The 23,089-nt window shown below is 43.5% G+C and overlaps 1 protein-coding gene across 8 annotated transcripts in view; it reads right to left on the reverse strand.

Moving 5' to 3' along the window:
• LOC140134003 (DNA damage-regulated autophagy modulator protein 1-like) overlaps positions 1 to 18,274 on the reverse strand; it is a 29,977-nt gene extending 11,703 nt beyond the window's left edge. The window contains exons 1-16 of one of the 8 annotated variants that reach the window (XM_072154672.1): positions 16,260 to 16,454; positions 15,693 to 15,760; positions 15,367 to 15,509; positions 12,185 to 12,356; positions 11,095 to 11,150; positions 10,876 to 10,962; positions 10,030 to 10,209; positions 9,700 to 9,893; positions 9,461 to 9,546; positions 8,611 to 9,135; positions 8,372 to 8,457; positions 7,515 to 8,039; positions 7,275 to 7,361; positions 5,988 to 6,512; positions 5,749 to 5,834; positions 4,991 to 5,416 (exon numbers count right to left, since the gene is read on the reverse strand). In XM_072154672.1, coding sequence (XP_072010773.1) covers positions 10,129 to 10,209; positions 10,876 to 10,962; positions 11,095 to 11,150; positions 12,185 to 12,356; positions 15,367 to 15,509; positions 15,693 to 15,760; positions 16,260 to 16,378 — 726 coding nt within the window. In that variant the 5' untranslated portion in view covers positions 16,379 to 16,454 and the 3' untranslated portion in view covers positions 4,991 to 5,416; positions 5,749 to 5,834; positions 5,988 to 6,512; ... (5 more) ...; positions 9,700 to 9,893; positions 10,030 to 10,128. Of the gene's footprint in view, positions 1 to 4,990; positions 5,417 to 5,748; positions 5,835 to 5,987; positions 6,513 to 7,274; positions 7,362 to 7,514; positions 8,040 to 8,371; positions 8,458 to 8,610; positions 9,136 to 9,460; positions 9,547 to 9,699; positions 10,210 to 10,875; positions 10,963 to 11,094; positions 11,151 to 12,184; positions 12,357 to 15,366; positions 15,510 to 15,692; positions 15,761 to 16,259; positions 16,455 to 18,084 lie in introns of those variants that run through there. The other 7 variants (XM_072154673.1, XM_072154671.1, XM_072154675.1 and 4 more) reach the window with 7 other exon arrangements.
• Positions 18,275 to 23,089: the final 4,815 nt, after the last annotated feature.

Below are 23,089 nucleotides of genomic sequence, written 5' to 3' on the forward strand. Positions count from 1 at the left end.
CTGTTCCACTGCCGGCGACCTGCTAGCACTAAGATACTGCACGTTCACAGAGCTCCAATGCTGCCGGATATGGACTAGAGCAGGTAGAGGCGGGTTGTTGCTACAGCCAGCCTCCGGCTTGGATCGCATAGGCTCTGCTTCTGAGCCTGTGTGATACCCATGACATTGGTTTAAGGGGTTAATAAATGTGGACCAGTATGTATTTGAAGGAAAAAACACTCACTGACTAGCACATAATTGGAAGAAAGCACCTCAGAATGAAAGGAAGGAAGAACTGACATAGAAGCAAATGTGCAAGTGTGTATACCAACCCACAACATCCTAATATCCCATGTTAGGGGAGACTTGTATGTACATATCATTTGATCAAAAAGGGAGAACATCATGTAGAGAAATAAAACGCACAGAAAGTAGTCAAATTCTAAGATAGACATAATTCGGCATGATTCAAAAACGCAGTTGAATAATGCAATGTTACTGTTGCAATGCTACTCACTGTGACATACAATGGGTCTTATTTACTAAGGGTCTGTGGCCGCACTTTCGTTGGACTTTCCAATGTTTACGGGTTTTGCGCGGCTGTGACAGGTATGTAGTAGGGGATTGTGTCACGCGCAATCATATTTTGGTGCAGCTGTGCTGGCTTTCATGCAACAGAAAGCAGGGGCCGTGGCTGCCGGACGATCCAACTGATTCGGACTGCGGGCTTTAACTTTCAAATTGTGTCACAAGATCAGCCACTTACATACCCCAGGAAGAAGAAGGTATACTCTGGCAGACCTGAGCAGAGAAGCGACACATGCAGGATATCGGGCGGACAATCTTAGTGAGTGGCAGCAGAGTGCATGATCGTCGGACAATGCACTTTCTGTGAACTCCTCCGGACGGGTAAGTAAATGTGCTCCAATATATATAAAGCGATCCTACCTTTCTAGAACGTTAGTACCTACTTCAACAGAACTGTAGCTAACAGTGTTCAATGTGAACAATATACTATCAAAAGTTACCAATAGTTCCTCAATCAAAGTACATAAGATCTGATCTATAATTTAATCCCATAGGGTAGTTGTGGCGAACCTATGGCATGGGTGCCACAGGTGGCACTCGGAGCCCTTTCTGTGGGCACTCAGGCCATCGTCCCAATTTCACCAAACAGGACCACATCCACCAAATCATCCTGCAGTCCTAAGCAACTGAAGGGATGCTGCTCTCAGCGCTTTTTTAAAGCGCCACTTTACTGGCTGTTTGAAACTGCAGGAAAGGTGAGAAGGTGATGAAATAACTGCATGGTCTTTGAGGTCATCCTGCTGGAGCCACCATTCTACATGGAGAGAAGCTACAATGACGGTCTGAATTTGCCCACCTTCTTTCAACTGCATTGGTGGCCTTAGGAGAGCCAATACAATTCAATGATGTTGAAGAACAGGTAGCAATAAGTTACTGTTTGAAATGCCATGTTGACACTTCATGGTAAATAAGTGGATTTTGGTTGTAGTTTGGGCACTTGGCCTCTAAAAGGTTCATCTTCACTGCCATAGGGCAGTGATGGCAAACCTTTTAGAGGCCGAGTGCCGAAACTACAACCAAGTCTCACTTATTTATTGCAAAGTGCCAACACAGAAATTTAATTTGTGATTTATACTCCCTTCTCTGTCACAGTTTTCATTGATAGCAGCACCCTGAGGACACCAATATAGCAGAAAATAGTCCCAGGTAGAGTTGTCACTTTAAAATAGCTCTGTACACAGCAAGTCCTGGGCCGTCTGGGAGTGCAGGAATATACCTGGAGTCATCTCTGGTGATGGCCTGAGTGCCCACAGAAAGGGCTCTGAGTGCCACCTCTGGCACCAGTGCCATAGGTTAGCCATCACTGCCATAGGGTGTCTGGTCTTTAATTGGAAAATCCAAAAAGCTTCCCCACCATAGGAGACTTTTTTCCAATGACCTCCGCATTTAGGTTTGGTGACCTGCTCAACACTATCTAAACACTTAGATCCTGGGACCAGAATCCAAGTGGCACCCGGTTTTCACCAGAGCCCGTGGCAAAGCAGTATGGCCTTGCTTCAGCGTGGTACCACCAGGTTGTTCCACAGGGATCAGAGTCGGGGACGTAGCAATAGGTCAAGGCAGGCGGAACAGGATCAAAGTCAATAGGAGTACCGAGGTCACAACGGAAATACAGAACAATAGCACCAGGCATACGACAAGCTTTTTCTAAGGTTGTGAGGCACAGCAGGGAAAGCTGGGAGAGGCCAGCTTTAAACTATATCCCTAGGAGTCGGGGACATAATAGGTGAGGGGCCCCTTCAAAATGACAGCCTTTCTCAAGGATGTTTGACAAAATCGCACCTAAATGGGGTCGTTTCTCTTAATAATCTGTTGACACTCAACACTGTAAACGTCACCCCGACATTGAAAGAAGTGGATCTGGAATGTTTGGACTTCTTATTGCAAGTAGCTAACTTTTCTATATAAAGTGGTATGGAACATACTCTGTTTTTGGACTGTGTAATATCTACCGCCCGAATCGTCCACATTGTTTTCGAGTCTGGGCTCCCCGGGCCGTATTCAGATCATTATTATTATGTGCCCCGAGGCCCCCCGACTTCTAAGTTTCCTCCTCTGCCATAGACGATAGGAGGCATACTATACAAAGATGGCAGGGTGGCAGGCCGTCGCCATCTTGGAACACCTCTGATATCCACTAGCGAGGGAAGGAGCTTGGCACGCATAGTAATTGCTGGGGGAGCTGTATATAGTGATTGCTGGGAGCTGTATATAGTGATTGCTGGGTAGCTGTATATAGTGATTGCTGGGGGAGCTGTATATAGTGATTGTTGAGGGGCTGCATATAGTGATTACTAGGACCTGTATATAGTGATTACTTGGGGAGCTGTATATAGTGATTGCTGGGGGAGCTGTATATAGTGATTACTGGGGGAGCTGTATAAATTGATTGCTTGGGAGCTGTATATAGTGATTACTGGTGAGTCTGTATATAGTTATTGCTGGGCCGCAGTATACAGCGATTACTTGGGGCTGTATATAGTGATTACTGGGGGAGCTGTAAAAAAGTGATTACTGGGGAGCTGTATAAATTGATTAGTGGTGAGTCTGTATATAGTTATTGCTGGGCCACAGTATACAGTGATTACTTGGGGCTGTATATAGTTAATAGTGAATACTGGGCCCTGTATATAGTGAATACTGGGCGCTGTATATAGGGATTACTGGGGAGGCTGTATATAGTGATTGCTGGGGAGCACTTTATAGCGATTGCTGTTTCCTGTCTGGACTACATGCAATGGGGGCCCCCACCAATCTTTATCCGGCCCTAGTTACATAAATCATAAATTCACACAACTCCTCTGAGTAAGGCTACATTCATACGAACGTATGGAGGACTTATATACAGCGTATATACATCCCCCCAGAGACAGCAATGGGCGCAAGGTGAACTACGGGAGCGGTATGAGCACACGTGCGGCACCATACCGTTCTGTAGCCGGGAGAAAGATAGGAGATGTCCCATCTTTCTCCGGAATACGGTGCCATGCGCAATGTTCCCCTTTGTGGAATGGAGCAGCGCTCAGCTGGGTTGATAGAGCTCGACATCTGCTCTTGCGGGACCCGATGTCCCGCCATCTTCTTCTTCAGAAGAAGTACTCTTAATGGCTGCTCTTAATCCACTCTCAAAAAATCTCCAGAAAAAATAGAGAATAGAACAGGTTTCTATAAATATTTTATATTTTTAATGAATAGTATACAAAGAAGCACATGGATCATAATTCTGGCTTTTTCTATCTATTTTTGGGACTTTTCTTGGCTTTTTGCTGGTCAGATTTCCTTACTGATACATGTTTGGTCTTTTGTACCTTTGCGACTTTTTAAAACAAAAGTTGGAATCACTTTTATATGCCTAGTCAGGGGCAGCCATAGATTTGCGCCAAAATTTGCGACATTTTTGAAAAAAAAAATTTGCAACCTTCACATCTGGATTCAGGTGATAACACCGGGAACATTGCAGAAATCTATACAATGGCAAACTTTGAAGAGAGACTGTCTTAAGCGCAAAGGAAGTCGCAAATGAGCACAAGCACCATAAAAAGTTTTAAAAATGAAATAAAAAGGCAAGCCAAAAGTTTGATACATGTGCCCCATAGTACACAGGGCAGTACAAGTCCACCAGTGCCGCCTGCGGTTGTGCCAATCCTCTGCAGGTGGTTGGTAGTATATATAAATCCTATTGTACCTCTAGGAAAACCCCCTAGAGGAAAAAGACAGACTAGAAATATACACAAATAGTGAAAAACGATACTTTATTTTGACAATACGTTAAAACATTAAAACATCTGGGTGGTGGCAAAAGCAGAGGAAAAGGGGGGCATCACCAGACACAAAAATGAAGGAACATGTATGTACATATAATCAGATAAGACTTGTATATTGAATGAATGGGGCACTTAGTATGAGCCAACAATAGGGCTGTATATCGTTCATACGTTCTACATAGTGATCAAGTAACATGGCAACCCATCATAGTAATGGAGGATCTTACCCTAGCGTTTAGGAATGACGACGCTCCACTGTCCGGGATGACGAAGGCTCATTCTGATCTGAAACGCGTGTCGGGTAGGGTGCCATCCCGGACAGTGGAGCGTCATTCCTAAACGCTAGGACAAGATCCTCCTTTACTATGATGGGTTGCCATGTTACTTGATCACTATGTAGAATGTATGAACGATATACAGCCCTATTGTTGGCTCATACTAAGTGCCCCATTCATTCAATATACAAGTCTTATCTGATTATATGTGTATACATGTTCCTCCATTTTTGTGTCCGGTGATGCCCCCCTTTTCCTCTGCTTTTGCCACCACCCGGATGTTTTAATGTTTTAACGTATTGTCAAAAGAAAGTATCTTTTTCCACTATTTGTGTATTTTTCTAGGCTGGCTTTTTCCTCTAGGCGGTTTTCCTAGAGGTACAATAGGATATATGTATATTTATCAGCCATTGTCTAGGGTGCATCAACCGGGGATCTATATGCTTAGGCAATAGAAATGCAATGATCCTATTACTCTTGTCTCAATATAGTTTTCTAGGTGGTTGGTAGTGTTGGGCCACAATATGTGACATCTGCAGTGCATGATTATGCTCCACCATACTGAGGCAACGTGACAACAGAGTCAGATTTTCCGGGTCAGATGTCTCTAGTTATTCCTCTTCAGCATACCAGCGATGCCAATGGCTTTCTGCTGCTATGTATCCTGAAGGTTCACAACAAGCTGGTCCAACGCTGTCCAGATAAGATAAGTTGTCTTGATGGTTCTTTGGTCTCTTCTTATCCAGGATTTTCCGTGTCCTGGATTTCCTCCCTGGAGACACCTTCTCTAGACAACTTTAGAGACAAGCACTAGGAAAAAAAAAGAAAAAAGACCTTGTATTATAATCCACTGTTATACAATATATTACTTCTGATCCTAATGTAACTCATTGAGCATGAAACTCTCACATATTTTTAAACTTCAGCCTTAGAATTTCCCCCGCTGGCGCTCCGTCATCTGTATCCTCTAAGAGGTTCTGGCTTCTTAGTAGATAAGGAAGTGATCTCCTCCTGACCAGTTCTGATTTGGCAGAGATTTCTACTATAACCTTTTTGGCAGAGACTTTGCTAAATGCAATGGACCTTCTTTACTAGGAAACTGACAGAGTAGAAATAATAAATCTTCCCCACTATCTACTCACCTGGAAATTTGTCCGGTTGGTCACGTGGGGCAGTGCAGAGTGCTGAATCCCAGATATTCAGAGCTCATGCCAAAAGCGTGGAAGATCTGCAGGAGATAGGATGGATGTTAGTGTTGGTTTGTCCTCACAAGTATCTCTGGCATGTGATGAGATGGCAGAAGGTCGGCCACACAGAATCTCTATATTACTGTCACATTGAACAGAATTACACAAGATGCTGAAAACTGAAATAAACTCACCTTTAGACACTGGTCAGAACAGTCTGAGTTTACGTCTGAGTTTTCTGGCACCTGGGTTAGGCCACATACCATTTCCTCTGTCAGTGTGGCACATGGCACTTCAGGCAGGACGATGAATATCCCCCATGGTGTAGAGTCCACCAGTGCCTCCTGCGTTAGTCCTCAGCCTTTGGTTGGTGGCGATGGGCCACAATCTGTGACATAAAGATAGATGATAAACCACCATCTGCAGTGCATGATTATGTTGCATCACACTGAGGCAACGTGGCAACGAGTCAGATTTTCCCAGTCAGACGTCTCCACTTATTCCTGATGTTTTCTTCAGCATACCAGAGATGCCAATGGCTGAGGCTTCCTGCTGCTATGTATCCTGGAGGTTCCAAACTAGCCGACCCAACGCTGTCCAGATACGATAAGTTGTCTTGATGGTTCTTCAGACTCTTATTATGCAGGATTTTCAGGGTCCTGGATCTTCTCCCTGAGGCATATGGAGACACCTTCTCTAGACAACTTTAGAGACAAGCGCTAAGAAAAAAAGAGACCCTGTATTATAATCCATTGTTATACAATATATTACTTCTGATCTCAATGTTACTCATCGAGCATGAAACTCTCACATTTTTATATGGAACCTTAAAATTTCTGGTGCTCTGACGCCTGTATCCTCTAAGAGGTTCTGGCTTCAGAGACTATACTAAATTCAGTGAGCCTTATTTACCGTATTTTCCGGGTCATAAGGCGGACCGGACTATAAGGTGCATTACTAAAAAGGCCTTATATATGGAATAATTCCATATATAAGGCGCACCGGACTATAAGGCGCAGGGTCCGGGGGCGTGGAGGAGGTCCGGGGTGTGGTGTTAAAACCAGCGACTCTCCACAGACCCGGCAAGAGGTGAGCGGTCTCCCCAGGGAGATGGGGAAGGGGGTCTGTTCAGGTGGAGGAGGGCAGCGGACCCTACTTACATAGGTCCCCGCTACCGGAAACAGCAGATCTCCAGCGGGAACTGCAGACCACGCGGCAGAAGTTGGTTCGCGCTATGGCGCCTGTTGTTCGTGCCGCGTGGTCTGCAGTTCCCGCTGGAGATCTGCTGTCTCCGGTAGCGGGGACCTATGTAAGTAGGGTCCGCTGCCCTCCTCCATACATAAGGCGCGCCGGACTATAAGGCGCACTTTGGATTTCTAAGCAAATCTTAGGTTTTTATGTGTGCGCCTTATAGTCCGGAAAATACGGTACTAGAAAACTGACAGAGTAGACATAATAAATCTCCCCCACTATCTACTCACCTGGAAATCTGTCCAGTTGGTCAATTGGTGCAGTGTCATGGCGATGAATCCCATATATTCAGAGCTAATGCTGAAAGTGTGGAAGATCTGCAGGAGATAGGATGGATGTTAGTGCTGGGTTGTCCTCACAAGTATCTCTGGCATGTGATGAGATGGCAGAAGGTTGGCCACACAGAATCTCTATATTACTGTCACATTGAACAAAATTACACAAGATGCTGAAAACTGAAATAAACTCACCTCAAGACGCTGGTCAGAACAGTCTGAGTTTACGTCTGAGTTTTCTGGCACCTGGGTTAGGCCACATACCATTTCCTCTGTCAATGTGGCACATGGCATTTCAGGCAGGACGATGAATATCCCCCATGGTGTAGAGTCCACCAGTGCCTCCTGCGTTAGTCCTCAGCCTTTGGTTGGTGGCAATGGGCCACAATCTGTGACATAAAGATAGATGATAAACCACCATCTGCAGTGCATGACTATGCTGCATCACACTGAGGCAACGTGGGAACGAGTCAGATTTTCCCAGTCAGACGTCTCCACTTATTCCTGATGTTTTCTTCAGCATACCAGCAATGCCAATGGCTGAGGCTTCCTGCTGCTATGTATCCTGGAGGTTCCAAACTAGCCGACCCAACGCTGTCCAGATACGATAAGTTGTCTTGTTGGTTCTTCGGTCTCTTCTTATGCAGGATTTTCAGGGTCCTGGATCTTCTCCCTGAGGCATATGGAGACACCTTCTCTAGACAACTTTAGAGACAAGCACTAGGAAAAAAAAAGAAAAAAGACCTTGTATTATAATCCACTGTTATACAATATATTACTTCTGATCCTAATGTAACTCATTGAGCATGAAACTCTCACATATTTTTAAACTTCAGCCTTAGAATTTCCCCCGCTGGCGCTCCGTCATCTGTATCCTTTAAGAGGTTCTGGCTTCTTAGTAGATAAGGAAGTGATCTCCTCCTGACCAGTTCTGATTTGGCAGAGATTTCTACTATAACCTTTTTGGCAGAGACTTTGCTAAATGCAATGGACCTTCTTTACTAGGAAACTGACAGAGTAGAAATAATAAATCTTCCCCACTATCTACTCACCTGGAAATTTGTCCGGTTGGTCACGTGGGGCAGTGCAGAGTGCTGAATCCCAGATATTCAGAGCTCATGCCAAAAGCGTGGAAGATCTGCAGGAGATAGGATGGATGTTAGTGCTGGGTTGTCCTCACAAGTATCTCTGGCATGTGATGAGATGGCAGAAGGTTGGCCACACAGAATCTCTATATTACTGTCACATTGAACAAAATTACACAAGATGCTGAAAACTGAAATAAACTCACCTCAAGACACTGGTCAGAACAGTCTGAGTTTACGTCTGAGTTTTCTGGCACCTGGGTTAGGCCACATACCATTTCCTCTGTCAATGTGGCACATGGCATTTCAGGCAGGATGATGAATATCCCCCATGGTGTAGAGTCCACCAGTGCCTCCTGCATTAGTCCTCAGCCTTTGGTTGGTGGCAATGGGCCACAATCTGTGACATAAAGATAGATGATAAACCACCATCTGCAGTGCATGACTATGCTGCATCACACTGAGGCAACGTGGGAACGAGTCAGATTTTCCCAGTCAGACGTCTCCACTTATTCCTGATGTTTTCTTCAGCATACCAGCAATGCCAATGGCTGAGGCTTCCTGCTGCTATGTATCCTGGAGGTTCCAAACTAGCCGACCCAACGCTGTCCAGATACGATAAGTTGTCTTGTTGGTTCTTCGGTCTCTTCTTATGCAGGATTTTCAGGGTCCTGGATCTTCTCCCTGAGGCATATGGAGACACCTTCTCTAGACAACTTTAGAGACAAGCGCTAAGAAAAAAAGAGACCCTGTATTATAATCCACTGTTATACAATATATTACTTCTGATCCTAATGTAACTCATTGAGCATGAAACTCTCACATATTTTTATAAGTCAGCCTTAGAATTTCCCCCGCTGGCGCTCCGTCACCTGTATCCTCTAAGAGCTTCTGGCTTCTTAGTAGATAAGGAAGTGATCTTCTCCTGACCAGTTCTGATTTGGCAGAGATTTCTACTATAACCTTTTTGGCAGAGACTTTGCTAAATGCAGTGGACCTTCTTTACTAGGAAACTGACAGAGTAGACATAATAAATCTCCCCCACTATCTACTCACCTGGAAATTTGTCCGGTTGGTCACGTGGGGCAGTGCAGGGCGCTGAATCCCAGATATTCAGAGCTCATGCCAAAAGCGTGGAAGATCTGCAGGAGATAGGATGGATGTTAGTGCTGGGTTGTCCTCACAAGTATCTCTGGCATGTGATGAGATGGCAGAAGGACGGCCACACAGAATCTCTATATTACTGTCACATTGAACAAAATTACACAAGATGCTGAAAACTGAAATAAACTCACCTCAAGACACTGGTCAGAACAGTCTGTGTTTACGTCTGAGTTTTCTGGCACCTGGGTTAGGCCACATACCATTTCCTCTGTCAGTGTGGCACATGGCATTTCAGGCAGGACGATGAATATCCCTCATGGTGTAGAGTCCACCAGTGCCTCCTGCGTTAGTCCTCAGCCTTTGGTTGGTGGCGATGGGCCACAATCTGTGACATAAAGATAGATGATAAAGCACCATCTGCAGTGCATGATTATGTTGCATCACACTGAGGCAACGTGGCAACGAGTCAGATTTTCCCAGTCAGACGTCTCCACTTATTCCTGATGTTTTCTTCAGCATACCAGAGATGCCAATGGCTGAGGCTTCCTGCTGCTATGTATCCTGGAGGTTCCAAACTAGCCAGATACGATAAGTTGTCTTGATGGTTCTTCGGACTCTTATTATGCAGGATTTTCAGGGTCCTGGATCTTCTCCCTGAGGCATATGGAGACACCTTCTCTAGACAACTTTAGAGACAAGCGCTAAGAAAAAAAAGAGACCCTGTATTATAATCCATTGTTATACATTGGGGGTCATTTACTAAGGGCCCGATTCGCGTTTTCCCGACGTGTTACCCGAATATTTCCGATTTGCGCCGATTGTACCTGAATTGCCCCGGGTTTTTGGCGCACGCGATCGGATTGTGGCGCATCGGCGCCGGCATGCGCGCGACGGAAATCGGGGGGCGTGGCCGAACGAAAACCCGACGTATTCGGAAAAACCGCCGCATTTAAAAACCGAAAAAGTGTCGCTCGGGAAGCGCTTACCTTCACCTGGTCCGAGGTGGTGCATTCCGGCGCGTTGAGATGATTTTCAGCGCAGCAGCGCCACCTGGTGGACGGCGGAGGAACTACCTTCACAAATCCCGGCCGGACCCGAATCCTGTGCAGAGAATGCGCCGCTGGATCGCGAATGGGCCGGGTAAGTAAATGTGCCCCAATATATTACTTCTGATCTCAATGTTACTCATCGAGCATGAAACTCTCACATTTTTATATGGCAACCTTAAAATTTCTGGTGCTCTGACGCCTGTATCCTCTAAGAGGTTCTGGCTTCAGAGACTATACTAAATTCAGTGAGCCTTATTTACCGTATTTTCCAGGTCATAAGGCGCACCGTAGACATAATAAATGTCCCCCACTACTCACCTGGAAATCTGTCCAGTTGGTCAATTGGTGCAGTGTCAGGGCGCTGAATCCCAGATATTCAGAGCTTATGCCAAAAGCATAAACTATCTGTAGAAGATAGAATAGATGTTAGGGCTGGGTTGTCCTCTCAAGTATCTATGAGATGGCAGAAGGACGGCCACACAGAATCTCCTTATTACTGTCACATTGAACTGATGTTGAAAACTGAAATAAACTCACCTTAAGACACTGGTCAGAACATAGGTGGAAATAGAAAAAGGTTTGCGTAAAAGCAACTGGAATGGAACATGTTAAGGAGAAGACACAAATATCTTACGCCTATAAAGCTTTCTTTATAGGGGCAAGACCCCCTTTCCCCCTATATACATATGTGTATACTCACATATGAGTTACAATAAAACACATTTATATAATTATATACATACAGTTCTTCGCTCATACACATTTATAAAATCTCACACACATTTATACTCAGATATATAGATTTACACACTTATACATACAGTACATGCACATCATATACACACACACACAGTATATATACTTCTTTTACATAACGACAGTATATACATACAAATAGTATATACACTTCACATATGCACACAGAGACACATGCAATACCATATACAGACATAAAACATATATATATACATACAGTAGTGCCATGTAAAGACATACACTACATGCATAAAGTATATACACCTTGTACACATACATAGTACACACATGACATCTAAAGCATATACACACATATCCAGCATAAATTGATCACATATACACAAACATACAGCATATTCACATCACATATCCACATCTGTACATTTTTACACTCCTACACACATATGTTTATACTCACCCTCAGGCAATTTTCTTATTCCAGGGCAGTGTCAGAGGCCACAGATTTGTGCCAGTGGCTGCAGACCACATGATGGAAGTAGACGGCAGGAAATAGAGATGAGAGATTCCAGTCCATCATTCTGCTGTCTGCTTCCACTCCACCAATATTTCTTATCTGAGCTGCCGACTCAGGTGTGTGCTGTGTTATATACATATTTTTCTGTACAATGTGCAGAATAACATGTATACTGATGCACATCCTCCAGCCTTTAATTTTTCAGGTCAGATACAGGGGCCCCCTGGACACTGTGAGCCCCATAGCAGCTGCTATGGCTGTCACTGCTCTAGTTAAGCCCCTGTTTCTATACGAACAGGTCTAATATATGCTACATTAGAGCCACTACTTAGCGGATACTCTCCAGAGTATCCAGCACACAACAGGTTAATGTATAGCCAAGTATATAAAGGATACAAATCACCAGTATTAAACAGGTAACTGAGGCAAAAGCCAGTCTAAGGTGGCACATCCGGCGGCTGCCGAAGGATCTCTTATACAGGCGGACTGCCTGACACACGTTGAAAAAGGCATTACATAGAAATGCCACTCCAGCGCCGATCCTGTGGGCTGTAGGGTTGGTCTTCAGCTACAACAGAACCAGAGAAATAAATGTCATCAGATCAGGAACATTATAGAACAGAGGGTTGCAGGAGGAGTGGAATTATTATGGGGTAGTAGGTCAGAGGGAGGGGGGGGCACCATTATAATAAGCGTCCATTATGCACAATTGAAAACTGATCAGCAATATCTATATGACTAAGCGAGGCAGCCATAGCATTTGTACAACCTAAGAAACTACACAGGGGCCCGGTCAGTAAAGGGCCACATCACACAGATAACCAGTGTCTTATGATGACTGATGAATCTGGACACTGTCTTGCTGTAGACTTTATATGAAGTCATATCATAGGATGTTACCCACAAAATAGCACAAGACATAAATCAGAGGTAATTTTTACGCAAATACTGGTTCCAATAGTTCGTAGGTATGTACAGTTTAAAAACCTTTGTTAGCAATATGAATAAACCCAGTCTTCTCCTCAATCCCTCACACATTTTTTGTGTGTTTTTTTAAACTTTTTATCTTCCCATTACTAGTATATGAACTAGTGATCATGTGATCGCTAGTTCATACTAATGTACTGCAATAACCATGTATTGCAGTGCATTAGAAGTGTCCACCTATATGGTCCAGCCCCAGGCCCGTAAAGTCCTTAGGTTAGGCCGACGGAGAAACCCGTCATCCTAGCCTAAGGCCCCTTAGTGACCGACAGAGAAATACGTATGGGTGGTCACTAAGAGGTTAAATCACTGGATTTATTCATAGTATCATAGTATCATAGTATATAAGGCTGGAAGGAGACGCAAGTCCATCAAGTCCAACCTTCAAGAATTAAATAAATGTTTTATCCACATAACCTGTGATATTTTTTCTCTCCAGAAAGGCATCCAGGCCTCTCTTGAACATGTACATAGAGTCCGCCATAACAACCTCCTGCGGCAGAGAGCTCCACAGTCTCACTGCTCTTACAGTAAAGAACCTTTGTCTATGTTGATGGTAAAATCGCCTCTCCTCTAAGCGTAGAGGATGCCCCCTTGTCCTGGTCACAGGCCGAGGTATAAAAAGATCTTTGGAGAGATCCTTGTACTGTCCGTTCAGGTATTTGTACATTGTAATGAGGTCTCCCCTCAGTCGTCTTTTTTCTAAACTGAATAATCCCAAATTTTGTAATCTGTCATTGTATTCTAGTCCCCCCATTCCCCTAATAATCCTGGTTGCTCTCCTCTGCACCCGTTCCAGCTCTACTATATCCTTTTTATATACTGGTGCCCAAAACTGTACACAATATTCCATGTGTGGTCTGACCAGGGATTTGTATAAGGGCAGAACTATGTCTTTATCATGAGAATCTATTCCTCTCTTGATACATCCCATTATTTTATTTGCTTTAGCAGCAGCCGCCTGGCTCTGGTCACTAAAATTAAGTTTACCATCCACCAATACGCCCAAGTCCTTTTCAGCTTCAGTTTTACTAAGTAATTGACCGTTTAGAACATAATTATACTTTTTGTTTCCATGGCCCAAGTGCATAACTTTACATTTATCTACATTAAACCTCATCAACCATTTCTCTGCCCATCCCTCAAGCTTCCACAAATCCCTCTGTAATGCTAAACTATCGACCTCAGTATTTATTACTTTACACAGCTTAGTATCATCTGCAAATATTGAAACTTGACTGTGTAAACCCACTACAAGGTCATTAATAAAAATATTAAAAAGAAGTGGCCCCAATACTGACCCCTGTGGCACTCCACTGGTAACATCAACCCAATCTGAGAATGTGCCATTAATGACCACCCTCTGTTTTCTATCACTAAGCCAATTACTTACCCAGATACACAGATTTTCTCCTACTCCCAGCAGTCTCATTTTATATACCAACCTTTTATGTGGCACGGTGTCAAATGCCTTTGAAAAGTCCAGATATACAACATCCACAGCGTCCCCCAGATCCAGTCTTGAACTTACCTCCTCGTAGAAACCAATCAGATTAGTCTGACAGGACCGATCTCTCATAAACCCATGCTGACGCTGGGTTATAAGGTTGTGCACAGTGAGATACTCCAGGATAGCATCTCTAATAAACCCCTCAAATATTTTCCCCACCACAGCAGTTAGACTTACGGGTCTGTAGTTTCCAGGATCGCTATTTGATCCTTTTTTGTATATTGGTACCACATTTGCTATGCGCCATTCCTGTGGAACATAACCAGTCCTCAGTGAATCTTCAAATATTAAAAATAACGGTCTGTCTATCACCGTACATAATTCATGCAGAACCCGGGGGTGTATGCCATCATATGGCTGACAAAGGCATTATTTTAATGAATATGCTATAGGCTAGTGATCCCCAACCTTTTTCTGCCCAGGGACCAGCTGTAAACATACATTTTCTTCAGGGACCAGTTCGGTGGGGGGTTGCGGTCTGGTGTCATAGTTTCATAGCTAAAAATGTATATTTGAATGCTCCACCATAACTCCCTGTGTGCTTAGCTTACATCGTTCCATTTCCTGAAGAAGCACCCCGACTTGTATTGTCCTTTTTCCTGTAGCATGCTCCCCTCCCTTTACTGCATTATGTTTTCCCTCCATGTCTCCTTTCTTTTGCTTCCCTCACCATATGCTTCCAATGTCCCCTTTTCCAGCTGAACTCTGTCAAAAACAAAAATACTTACCTTCCTCATTCCCCTGCAACAGTCTTCTCTTCCTAATAGCATGATGTTATGACATCATGGCGCTTGTCGTCAATAGAGCAGTGCATTATTTGGTGGGGGTTTTTTGGTTTTACAGAGGTCAGGCGCGGCCCAGTACCAGGTGTTCCAAGGCCCGGTCTTGGGCCGCGGACCGGTGGTTGGGGAACACTGCTATAGGCCATTGGAACCAGTCATCAGATCAAAATGACCTCCCTGATGACAGGTTCCCTTTAAAATCAGTTTTTGGCACAAATTACCCCAGAACTGTTGTGCATACTAGCCTGGGTCCTGACCATCTGTGAACTACTGGAGAATTTACAGAATTTCTGATAACTCACCGAATATGCAGCGCTTACGGCGGTTCCTATACACGCAATCCATCCCATGGCAAGGAGGATTCTCTGGCAGATGATATAACGCTTCTCCGATGGTTGAGATTGAATGATCATGAATCTGTATTGGATATAAGTGAGGCCAGCTCCTGAAATAGACAATAAATGTTCTCAGTCAGAGATTTCCATCTGTTATTGCTATAGACACTAGTAAGAGTCTCCAGGACCCAATAATGATAATAATCTACAGTGATCGGAGATATAACATGATCACTGAGCCCTGAAACTGCTGATTTCTTCACATCTAACTATATGGAGCTGTATCTACTTACCTAGAATGGAAGCTACCATAAAGACGGTTGTGTACACCGCTGACTCCGGGAGCTCTTTTCCAGTGTCACTGTGAAGTATAGAAAAAAAGTGGGAATTAGAAGAAGACAAGGTTGAGTGAAGACAAGGCTGAGTGAAGGTAAGTGCAAGCTCCGCGACAGATTTTTTGTTTTAAATGCGGCGTTTTTTCCGAATCCGTCGGTTTTCGTTCGCCCACCCCCCCCCCCCATTTCCGTCGCGTGTATGCCAAAATCCCGGGGCAATTCAGGGGAAATGGGCACAAATCGGAAATATTCGGGTAACACGTCGGGAAAACGCGAATCATGCCCTTAGTAAATGACCCCCAATGTTTTGGAGCGGCCCTCACAAAGCCCTGATCTCAATCCCATTTAACATTGATGTCACTGAGAAAACATACATATGTGTCTTTTTATATAGTTACCAGTAAACGTCTGGTTTCTACAGTATTTATAATAATGCATCAGGAATATTTTAGGCATAACACTGATAATAGAATAACTATAATAATTATAGTATAAAGACTAGAATATTGTCCCATCCCCTCTTACCTGATGTATGGATATTTTTCATGCCCTGAAATGACCGTTAAGGCAACTAGGGTTCCCAGACCCAGTAGCGTCCATGTGATCCATAGGAGAGGGAAGAATCCCAACCCCCTGATCTCCATGGTGCAAAGCAATGAATTTGCTGAGGAACTACAAAGACAAGTGAGCAAGAGCCAACTATCTCTGCTTGTTTCTTCTCTGAAGTCACAGATAAGAATGACAAGATAATGCCCTGGCAGTGGTATTTATAGGTACCCTCATTGTGACATCATAGATGGGACGAAATCAGCCAAGATATCAGAAAGGTGAAGGGGTTCTGTGTCCCAGAGATGAACTTAGTTTTGGTTTAAAATGTGCAAATCAACCCAAGAACAAAAGCTAAAGACTTGTGAAGATGCTGGCTGAACCTGGTAAGATGTGTCATTATCCACAGTGAAACTAGTACAGTATCAACTAAGGCTGGAAGACCACTCTGCCAGGAAGAAGCCATTACTCCAAAAGAAACATCAAAAAGCCAGATTAATGTTTGCAAATGCACACAGGAACATAATTCCTAGTTTTGGAGACATTTCCTGTCGTCTGCCAAAAATAAAATTATACTTTTTGCCAATAATGACCATTGTTATGTTTGGAGAAGCTTGTAAGTCAGAGAAGACCATCCCAACTGTATAACATGGGGGGCAGCATATGTTGAGGAGTCTCTGGTGAACTTCACAAAATAGATACATTACGACAAAACAACATTATGTGGCAATACTGAAGCAACATCTCAAGATATCAGCCTGGAAGTTAAAGGTTCGTTGCAAAAGGGTCTTCCTAAAGAACAATGACCTGACGTTACTGCCAGACTGGTTGCAATGTGGCTTAAGGATAACAAAGTCATTGGGGGTCATTTACTGAGGGCCCGATTCACGTTTTCCCAACGTGTTACCCGAATATTTCCGTTCTGCGCCGATTTTTCTTGAATTGCCCCGGGTTTTTGGCGCACGCGATCAGATTGTGGCGCATCGGCGTCGGCATGCACACGACGGAAATCGGGGGGCGTGCCCGAACGAAAACCCGATGGATTCGGAGGAACCGCCGCATTTTAAAAAAAAAAGTGTCGCTGGACACGCACTTACCTTCACCAAGTATAGGATCGTGAACTCCGGAACTGCCTTAGTGAATCACTGGAAGACCCGAATCCTCCGCAGAGAAAGCGCCGCTGGATCGCAAATGGACCGGGTAAGTAAATCTTCCCCATTGTTTTGGAGCGGCCATCACAAAGCCCTCATCGCAATCCTTACATAGTTTAGTTACATAGTTTATACAGTTGAAAAAAAAACATGTCCATCAAATTCCATTGAGGAACCATGTTCCTTATTGAACATTTATGGGAAAAGCCGAAAAGTCAGGAATAAGGAAGGTGGCAACAAACATGTTCTGTCAGGAGGAATGGGCCCAAATTGTTACCAACTGTGCTTAGAAGTTTGTGGAAGGATATCCAAAACATTTAACCTAAGTCATACAATGTAAGGGCAATTGTACCAAATACTAATGAATTGTATGTAGCCATAAAAATGCCTTAAAGAATTCTCTCTTCTTATTTTGGCTTTTGGCAAATATAAATAGTTTTGTTAATTCTAATGACCTAAAATGGGAAAGGCTTATTCTGTTTTCATGTCACTGATAAAACATACATATGTGTCTTTTTATACAGTGACCAGTAAACGTCTGGTTTCTACAGTTTATACTAATTCAGCAGGAATATTTTAGGCATAACACTGATAATAGAATAACTATAATAATTATAGTATAAAGACTAGAATCTTGTCCCATCCCCTCTTACCTGATGTATGGGTATTTTTCGTGCCCTGAAATGACCGTTAAGGCAACTAGGGTTCCCAGACCCAGTAGCGTCCATGTGATCCATAGGAGAGGGAAGAATCCCAACCCCCTGATCTCCATGGTGCAAAGCAATGAATTTGCTAAGGAACTACAAAGACAAGTGAGCAAGAGCCAACTATCTCTGCTTGTTTCTTCTCTGAAGTCACAGATAAGAATGACAAGATAATGCCCTGGCAGTGATATTTATAGGTACCCTCATTGTGACATCATAGATGAAAAGAACAATGGGCCTGTCTATGTTGCTAACAGCAACCAATCAGAGCTAAGCTTATATGTTTTCTAGAACAGCGTAGGAAAGGAAAGCTAAGTTATATTTGGTTGCTATGGGAATCAATGACATTCTTACCATTAGACACTAGGGGGAGCTCAATGCTTATTCATTTATTACATCATTTGATTGGAGATGTATACATCCTTATGCAGGGATCTGCCCCTGGTGGTGGCTGTATGGTGGTATAGAATGAAGCAGGGTGTATGGACCTTTATATCACAATATCAGACTCCATCTCCTGGATATAGAAATGTCTACTGCAATTTTATAGGAGGAAACCCTCACCTGGCCACACAATGAAATATAATTTTTTCCACATATTTTTTTGGCCTGCAGCAGCATCTGCAGAATCTTTTCTGGGCAGGATGGCAGGACGAGTGACACAAACATAGACTTAGTCATTACCCAGACCAGCGGTGCCAGGGTTACTGCAATGTGGAACCTTTCTGCTGCCGCAATACTGAACCAACAAAAACAACAAAACAAGATGTATGAGAGAACTGCATGGCACAAGTTTTGGGGGAACAATACCGATAGCATTGTTAAAGGGTATCAAATAGACCAGCACCTGGACCAGAGTCAGAACTGTTGCTGAAGTCAGCAGCATCCCTGTGCCATTTGCTTTGCCTTTTGGATATACCCAGTATATCAGTGGCTGCCAAGGCGAAAAACAGATTTGTAAGGCTTGTCGTCGGGGACTGGCAGGAGGTCAAGACAGGCAGCACAGGATCAGAGTCAGGGACGTAGCGGTAGGTCAGGGCTGGCATCATGGGATACACTAACAGAACCGGGGTCACAACAGGAAGTAACATAGGAAACACAGGGCATCAAGGTCAAGCTTTCTCAATGGCTATACGGCACAAAGATCTGGCGGAGTGTGCAGAAAGCCCTTAAATCTTCAGGAGCCGGAGCACGTGCGTACCTGCCTCCTTGGACTGACCATCAGACCGGGAGGGAACAGGGCAGTTTGAGCTGCAGGGCACAGGGGTACAGGTGAGCCCGCAACCCAAGACATGGGTCACGGGAGCACCCATGACAACTGATATATTATTAATTGGTGAGGCACATACTTGCCTCAAGAAGCAGAAAGTTCAGGTTCACCTTTGGTGTCAGTCCTGTGAAATACATCCTGTCCTTCAGAAATCTTCCAATATTAAAAAATAAATGATCTATCTATAAAAAATTCCTTCAGTAGCCAAGGGTGTATGTCATCTGGACCCAATGATTTGTCTGTTTCAGTGGTTTAATGTGGTGCTGTACTTCCTCCATTTAATATTGAATTTACATTATTCTTTACTATGTATCTGTAAAGGGATTTTCCTGTTTCTTGTTTTTGTTTTTTTTAATGTTTATTGTATATATATTATATAATGTCTTCTATTATATAATAAAAAATAAAAAAAAGAAAGAAAAAAAAGAGATTTACTAGCTCCATTTTTCCTAAAGGGTACTCCATTTTCCAACTTTTTCTCATGGAAATTCTCATGTTTTATATTTATTGCCCCTATGCATACAGATTCAATATTCATGATCTTCAAAATCAGCGACCACGGCTCTATTGCCTCTTATTGTGATATGTGGAGTCTCCAGTAGGTGCAATCGGCATGTCCAAGATGGCAGCTCTTCTCATTATTCTGGCGCACATGTGTCTCCACCTTCTTCCCCTAAACGTGGATGTATGTCAGCATGCAGCGCAGATTGGGACATCAGATTGCACCTAGAATCCTTGCCTACCAAGGCCGACCTGGAGGGCCTGGTGAGAAGCCTGGAGGCCTCATACGAGATGGAGGTGGATTCAGACCCAAAAGGCAAGTCTTCTATCTAGTAAAATTCGGCCTTTAGGCAGCCTTAGTAAGCAAACTCTCCAAAAGGAGAACTCTTAGGCCTCTTCCACACTAGCGTTGCGTTTCACGTCAGGGTGCAATGCGTGAAAAACTGACGTTTTTGGCTGCGTTTTTGGTCCATTTTTCCTTGGAGTAATTAGCGTTTTTGCGTTTTTCGCGCGCGGGTTGTTAGCGTTTTTTTTGCGTTTTCGGCGCATTTTTCACGCGCGAGTCAATGGGAGAATCAAGCATTTTTCAAAGGGACCATGGTTTGGGATTAAAATGGGTTATTTAATTAAAAAATAATGTCTTCAGATAAATTGCAAACATCTGCAATCTATTCTTCACTGTTCCCCGTGTATATTATCTCCCGACAAGTTAGCAGATGTGAAGAACAGTGAAGAATAGAATAAAACCAGTGAACACAGTGAAAACAGTGACCACAGGATCATTTAAGAGAAAAACACAGTGCAGAACACAGTGCAGAATAGATTACAGATGTTCGGCACATCTGCTTACTTGTCGGGAGATACGCGCAGAACGGTGCGGCCAAAATAGCATGTGAAGAACAATATATATGTGTGTGAAGAACACATTGCAGATGTTTAAATACATCTGGTTTTACTTTTTTTTCCAGTCAGTGCAAGTCATTCACATGGCGTTTAAATGAGAATTTCTTATTCACATTATTTATCATTAGTCCTATGCAGCTTCTTGGCGTATAACTGTCACAAACTTTTGCGCAAACATCATATTGCGGAGGTTTTTGTGAGGAAATACTGCAACTCTAAAGTCACGCAATGGCAGAAATAATACACCACAGAGTGTGCAACACAACATTTATCAAGTGAGAATTTTTTAAAAGAACGCAAATTTAATCGCAGAACTACATCACATAGGAAGTGGTATATGTGGGTCCATTGTTACTGCAGGGGAAGGTTTTTGCTCAATTTTAAAGTTTTTTGAGGTATCTGCAAAAACATCACAAAAAGGCAGAAATTGAGCAGATGTAACACTGCACATACACCAGACTATAAATCCAACTGTTGGAAACCTGCCAGTCTAACACATAGACAACTGCTCAAAATCCTGCCCAATGATAAAGCTCCCCCTATGTGTGAATGAGGTGAATCAGGCCTTTGTTAATTTTGCCTAGACCCACTCTGGTTCCCCTTCTATTCCCCCTGTTTCATGGTAAGATCTTAAAAGCAAAGTTAGGGGCATTTTATCTCACATGGGCTTGGTCTGCAGAGGTCTCTGCTAAGGTTTCTTCTCTTTTGGCCTACCTTGCATTTAGGATCAACCAATAAGAAGGCGTTCACCTCCTCTATCCAGGTGGAGATTTCTAACACACATCAGGTATTGCTCATTTATCTGGATAAAATAAACTTATGGCTAGGGAAAAGCAGTATAGACAATACAATGAGCTTTCACACAAATGCGGCCGTTGGCTGATCTGAGCCATACATTCAAAAACTAGGACACGAACATTACGCACTTTACCTCTAGAGAAGTAGCTGTACTCCACACTTCCCCCCAAATTGCAGAGGAATTCCAGAAGTATTATTCCTCTTCATACAGCATTTGTTCCACATTTTCATGATAGAATAGCTAAAATGAAAGCGTAGATCAAGCTGGATTTGTAGCTGGTAGAGAAACCAGGAATAACACCCTAAAAACAGTGGCCCATATTTATCAAAACTAGTTTGCCTGTGGAGTGTTCAGAGTGCTGCAGAGTAATCAAAACTGGTGCATGGTCTTCATTAATCTGGCGCCCCTTGCACTGCTCTGGCAGAATGCACCATTGTGCACTGTTCACGCTGCAGAATTGTGGCGCAAATTCAGACTAAGCATGCACCTTTAGGTGCACATTTTTTTTGTCCTGTCGGACACAGTGGGGTTGCAGCCAGTATCATCCACCACTTATGTCATACCTAGGGGGTCCCATTGTGCCTTCTAACGATTGATAGTGAAAAAGCTGGGACTTCATTAGATCAACGCTTGAGGCCCTCTATGCTCAGGAATTATATCCCTTTCTAGTTGCCTATCTGTTCAGGTTTTGGTCAATGGCACCTTGACTTCCCTATTTCCCATGGAATTGCAAAGGAATTCCCCTTGTTTTATTCAACTTTTCAAAAATACAAAGAAAGGATAGTATACAAGATATTCAACATTAATACAAACATATACAGTCTTATAGGCATACAATTTGTTAGGTTATCAGAGACACAACACACAATACAATGTTAAAGAGGTCACACGCATTCTATATGCTATCCCCTATTTAATAGAATTACAAAATTAGACTAGTAATCGTCATTTCACAAACTCTATACCCTTTGCCTAGTGGAACAGTTAATTAAAACATAATATTATTAGAGATGAGCGAACATACTCGTCCGAGCTTGATGCTCGTTCGAGCATTAACGTACTCGAAACTGCTCGTTGCTCGGACGAATACTTCGCCCGCTCGAGAAAATGGCAGCTCCCGCCGTTTTGCTTTTTGGCGGCCAGAAACAGAGCCAATCACAAGCCAGGAGACTCTGCACTCCACCCAGCATGACGTGGTACCCTTACACGTCGATAGCAGTGGTTGGCTGGCCAGATCAGGTGACCCTGGAATAGACTAGCCCCTGCCTGCGCTGCTCGGATCATTCTGTGCCTGGATGCCGCTAGGGAGAGAGCTGCTGCTGGTCAGGGAAAGCGTTAGGGTGTTCTATTAGAATAGTGTTAGGCAGGAGTGATTCTACAAGAACCCAACAGCCCTTCTTAGGGCTACAATAACGTTATACTTTTTTTTTTTTTATTTGCTTGTGGCTAGGCTTGCTGGCACTAGTAGTGCAGCTAGGACC

The sequence above is a fragment of the Engystomops pustulosus genome, chromosome 5 (assembly GCF_040894005.1).
Source record: "Engystomops pustulosus chromosome 5, aEngPut4.maternal, whole genome shotgun sequence".
NCBI classification, from domain to species: Eukaryota; Metazoa; Chordata; class Amphibia; order Anura; family Leptodactylidae; genus Engystomops; species Engystomops pustulosus.